Genomic DNA, 5,000 nt, shown 5'->3' with positions numbered 1-5,000 from the left:
CCATACTCCCTCCCTGACATAGCGTTACCATACTCCCTCCATGACATAGCATTACCATACTCCCTCCCTGACATAGCATTACCATACTCCCTCCCTGACATAGCGTTACCATACTCCCTCCATGACATAGCATTACCATACTCCCTCCCTGACATACTCCCTCCCTGACATAGCGTTACCATACTCCCTCCCTGACATAGCGTTACCATACTCCCTCCATGACATAGCGTTACCATACTCCCTCCCTGACATATTCCCTCCCTGACCTAGCATTACCATACTCCCTCCATGACATAGCGTACTCTCTCCCTGACATAGCATTACCGTACTCCCTCCCTGACATACTCCCTCCCTGACAAAGCATTACCATACTCCCTGATAGCCATTTCTCAGAGACGAGTCAGCATGTTATGTAGTATTTAAACAGTCTGTACACAGACGGATCTAACACACTGTGGCCTTGAAAAGACATGACGTAAAGGAGGTAGATGGACTTAAATGTCTTTTTTTTTTTTTAACCTTTGTTTCAGATCCTTCCAAAGACGTGTCCATCGTTCTGGATGGTAAGACGGTCGCGGTCCCTCAGGGGAAAGCCATACCGCAGCCTCAGTACAAAGATAGTCATTTCTATAACAGCGAGTACCTTATCTACAAGGAGAGTCAGTGTCGAATCCGCTACGTCCTTGAGCTCAAGTTTTAACACCTCCGGAGTCTGAAGGGTCTGCACTTTTGGCTTGCGAAAGAGAAGGATCCCTTTTCGTTATCCAATGTCAAAATACACATATATATTTGTCAGAATATATATATATATATATACACGTATGACTTACTGAGTAAATACGGTGTAACTTCTGCATCACCGTGCATAGTTACACTGTTCTTTTGTTTTTGTTTTTATTTTGTTTGTTTTAATTCATTATTAATTGCACTCTGTAGTATGCATTCAGGTAAACTGTTTGCACTGAGGCAGTAGTGTAATAGTTAACAACGGTAAACAAGGAGAGTTCATACGTAAAAAAAATCGCGAGCCTTAAAGACAGCCCGAGGGCTGGACACAGCTGACCGCTGATGTTAAACAACATAGTTAAACCAAAACTGACGAGTGATAAAGAGATTTATTCTGTGTGCCTTGGTTTTCTTTCATTGCTTCAGGTATATCTACTGTAATGTGTTTAGTCCCTTGATGTGTATGAGGTATAATTTTGCTCTTTAATGTCACTTTATCGCCTGAGGTTATTGACCCTGGAATGTGATCTGTGTATAAAAACAGTCCAGAAGCCTGCACTTTGGCACTGTAAGCACCTTCACTGTCTAAAAAAATCTGCCACTGTACCATCGAAAAATATTCTTTCTCTTTTAAGTCCCCAAACGAACACAGAGACTCAGAGAAACACTCTCTTCCATTAACTCTTCATTAGTTATAGAACAGAAAGGACGACTGCTCCCCGCTGTGACCGTAATGACACACATGTCATAACAGCTGCCTGGTCATTTTATTACACACAGCGTTTGACTGTTAAGCTACTTTGGCCTTTTTTTTCCTGCATTTGGGTAAACTGGTTCGACAGTAACTGTTATCCTCACGTTACCATGGTACCGCAGTGTCCTCACGTTACCATGGTACCGCAGTAAAGCTTAAATTTCTTTGTTCATCCAGTTGCCTTTATGCCTCTAAGGCACATTTTACATGTACCTGCTTGAAGAGCATGACCATAATCTGAATGCTTTAATAATAATAATAATAATAATAATAATAATAATAACAATAATAATAATAATAATGAGAAGACGAAGAAGTAGAAGGAGAGGAATTGATGGCTGTCGTTTTTTGTTTGCAAATGGGTCCTTTTAATGTGTTTACGGTTTTGTTCTGTATGGGTCTTGCCATAAGTCAGATTTTCTGTATAAATTCCTTAGACCATTTGCACTGAAGTTTGTGTTTACAAATGAATCTTGGCAGCGTTTATATTTTTCCAACCTGGCTCCAGTTGGATCAATGCAAACACTTCCGTTTCAGCACTAGCCACTTTAGTGGGTAATACATATATATATATATATGTTCACGGTCAGATTGGATCTCCCAGAATGGTACACAGACATGTATGTGTAGTTATATGAAGGCAAACGATGTTATCCAAGTACAGAAGCAGTTTTCCAAAGCCCTTGTCATTGTTGTTTTGTTTTGTTTATTTCCCTGTTTGTCTAAGGTAATGGTTCCTATATAATCATGGTTTGAGACTGTTTTGCATCATCGAGCTTTGCTGTAAATAGACGGCCTGATTGATGTTCCAAAATGATGTTCGATTCTCACCAAATTCAATCTGCTGTTTTTTATGACATCTCACATACAGAGAACAGAAACCTGTATGTTAAATAACCATCATGTTCTGTACCTTCACTTTCATGTACACTACAGATTGTGATTGGGTGGAAATCTTGCTGCTTGTGTTTATACTGGGATGGGGTGGGGGTGGGGCTTTGTTTGTTTGTTTGTTTATTTGTTTTTATGGTTTCTGAAGGATTGTTCTCTAGGGTTCTGAGGGTCTAAATCTTGCGTCTATGACATTACTGCTTTCTGCTGTAACCTTGGAAACCTGAAAGAAATAAACCTCTGCTCTCTTGACCTGCCAGAGACTTGTGGTTTTACTGCAAAGCACCCCCCAGTTTTTTAAAGTCAACATTTTGGGCTTTTCCAGCTGTCAGGAAGCAGCTTCACTCCTGACCTGTGAATGTTATTGTAGCCAAGGTCCAGTTCTCATAGACTGATATTAGGCTCTAAATAAGCTCTAAATTATTATTATTATTATTATTATTAAAGTCAGATCTGCACAGCTTTCCTGTCAGGTTACAACCATACAGTCTAAAAGGAAAGAGAAGGCAGGAATGGTACTACAAACATGGCCTTTAAATGCTTTTCCACAGAATGTGAACTGAATTTCAGCGCCTCTGTCATCATGTCAGTTTTGAAGTCTAATTCAGAATGGTCATTCTGTTGCGGAGAGGCTAAGAGATATATGAATATATATCATATATCATATATGATATATGATATATGGATCGGGACATCCCTAACACACACACACACACACACACACATATATATATATATATATATATATATATATATATATACATTTTTTTTTTTTTTCACAGCAAATGTCAAAACTCACTTGGCAGCTTTTGCTGCCTTAACGACACACAGTAACCACAGAAAGGATTTATCTGATCTGTAGCGTTTCCATGAGTCAGACACCTTCAACTCATTTGCTGAGGTCAGCAGCACAAAGGCCAGTGGTGACCACTGTACAGGTGAGGCCTTAGCACTGTACAGTTGAGGCCTCATTCAGACAGGAGAGGAGATTGATGGACTTCTCTGGGATGGATTTTCCCTCATCATTTCTCCAGAGACTTGAGTCCTGTTTGTGTCAGGAGACCCTTTTGAGAGAATCTGACTCAGCCTCCACTGAGAGGCTCAGAAGGAAGCAGAGAAAAGGCTCAGATGTCGTTGTGCATTCTGCGAAGCCTGATCCACAGCACTAATGTGTTAGTCTGAAACTGAGGAGTATTTGAACCAGGTTTCACATTTACTCTCAGTTTGAGTTTCTTCATGTCGGTCGTCATCGACAGCAGAGAGAAAGGCGCGTAAAGCAGCAAGATGTCCCAGAATGCAAAGGTGCACAAAGCACAAACAAAACTTTCTTTTGGTACAACACAAACTCTTCATCAAAGATCTGAAGGCACACTCCCAGGTTCACTGAGGCCTCTCTGACATCAGTACCACATTTCCTCAGATTCTCCTCATGGAAGATCACATGGCCTTTCTCCAGCTGCTCAGAAGCCAGCTGTCGGCGGTTTCAAAATCATTTCGTTACTTCTGTTTCCTTTCTCTCAGTGTATTTCTCTCTTTTGATTCTTGTCTGAACGATCAGGAAATGTGCGTGCGTTTGAGTCAGTGCCTTGGGAAACTCTCCTCTGTCTGTTCTGCTCAGTGGACTCTCAAGAACGGTTGTGGAAATCCAAGAGAAGATTGCTTTTGTGGCAGAGTATGTACAGGCTCTGTAACAACTTCAAATGTGAGTTGATTCTGTCAGCCAACTTTTCATCATTGATTCTCCTCTTGAAATACATTTCCTTCTGCAAATCAGTGAAACCCTGCACCTCTGTCAGATGATCCACATATTGAGGAGGGATGTGATTGGCTGTTGCTGGTACGAAGAAGAAGAAGAAGCACTTTATTTGTCACACACACACTGAGCAGTGAGCAGTGAAATGCAGCCTCTGCATTTAACCCATCCTAACACCAGGGAGCACACATACACACACACACATACACACACACACACACACACACACACACTCTCACACTATGAGCTAGGAGCAGTGGGCAGCCACCGTTGGCGGTGCCCGGGGACCAACTCCAGGTCTTTGTGTCAGTGCCTTGGTCAAGGTCGCTGACAGGAGTACTAATCTTAGCATGCATGTCGTTGTGGTGGGAGGAAACCGGTTCACCTGGAGGAAACTCACGCAAACACGGGGAGAACACAGGGAAAACTCCACACAGAAAGGACATGGGAGGGTCAGGATTTGGTCCCAGGGCCTTCTCGCTGTGAGGCAACAGTGCTGACCACTGAGCCACCGGGAAGCCCAAAAAAAGACCAGAGGAGAGCACAAACGCAGTCTCCCGCTACCTCAGATTCTGCAGTCATGATTACAGCATTTTGAGAATTAGCACAGCCCAAGTCAGTACAGCCCAAGTGCAATGGCGCCTCACCCTGGGCGAACCACCTTCGTGATCATGGTGTCTCCCCTGCCAGATGAGTATGAGGTTATCCAGAGGACAGCAGAGGGAAGCAGATTCCCCTTAATGAGGTTTATCATCAGCACATCAACTGAAGCTGGTTCTGTTACATCACAAAGTATTTGATTGTTCTAAAAATTGGGACAATTATACCATTCAGTTATAACCATTCTTCATAACAGAGTTTAAAGTAATGTTTGTG

General features: G+C 42.2%; 1 protein-coding gene and 1 non-coding gene across 2 annotated transcripts in view; one reads left to right on the top strand and one right to left on the bottom strand.

Moving 5' to 3' along the window:
- The window catches only part of parp3 (poly (ADP-ribose) polymerase family, member 3), an 11,790-nt gene extending 10,089 nt beyond the window's left edge, over nucleotides 1-1,701 (top strand). The window contains exon 11 of the mRNA XM_030777150.1: nucleotides 531-1,701. Coding sequence (XP_030633010.1) covers nucleotides 531-700 — 170 coding nt within the window. The 3' untranslated portion in view covers nucleotides 701-1,701. The remainder of the gene's footprint in view (nucleotides 1-530) is intronic.
- A 2,957-nt stretch (nucleotides 1,702-4,658) lies between these two features.
- On the bottom strand, nucleotides 4,659-4,822 carry LOC115815834 (U1 spliceosomal RNA). Its single transcript, XR_004025407.1, has one exon. It is a non-coding gene; the product is annotated as a U1 spliceosomal RNA (small nuclear RNA).
- Nucleotides 4,823-5,000: the final 178 nt, after the last annotated feature.

The sequence above is a fragment of the Chanos chanos genome, chromosome 6, assembly GCF_902362185.1.
Source record: "Chanos chanos chromosome 6, fChaCha1.1, whole genome shotgun sequence".
Classification (NCBI taxonomy): domain Eukaryota; kingdom Metazoa; phylum Chordata; class Actinopteri; order Gonorynchiformes; family Chanidae; genus Chanos; species Chanos chanos.
The sequence above is the reverse complement of the archived record's forward strand: the minus strand, read 5'-3'. Positions and strand labels throughout refer to the sequence as shown.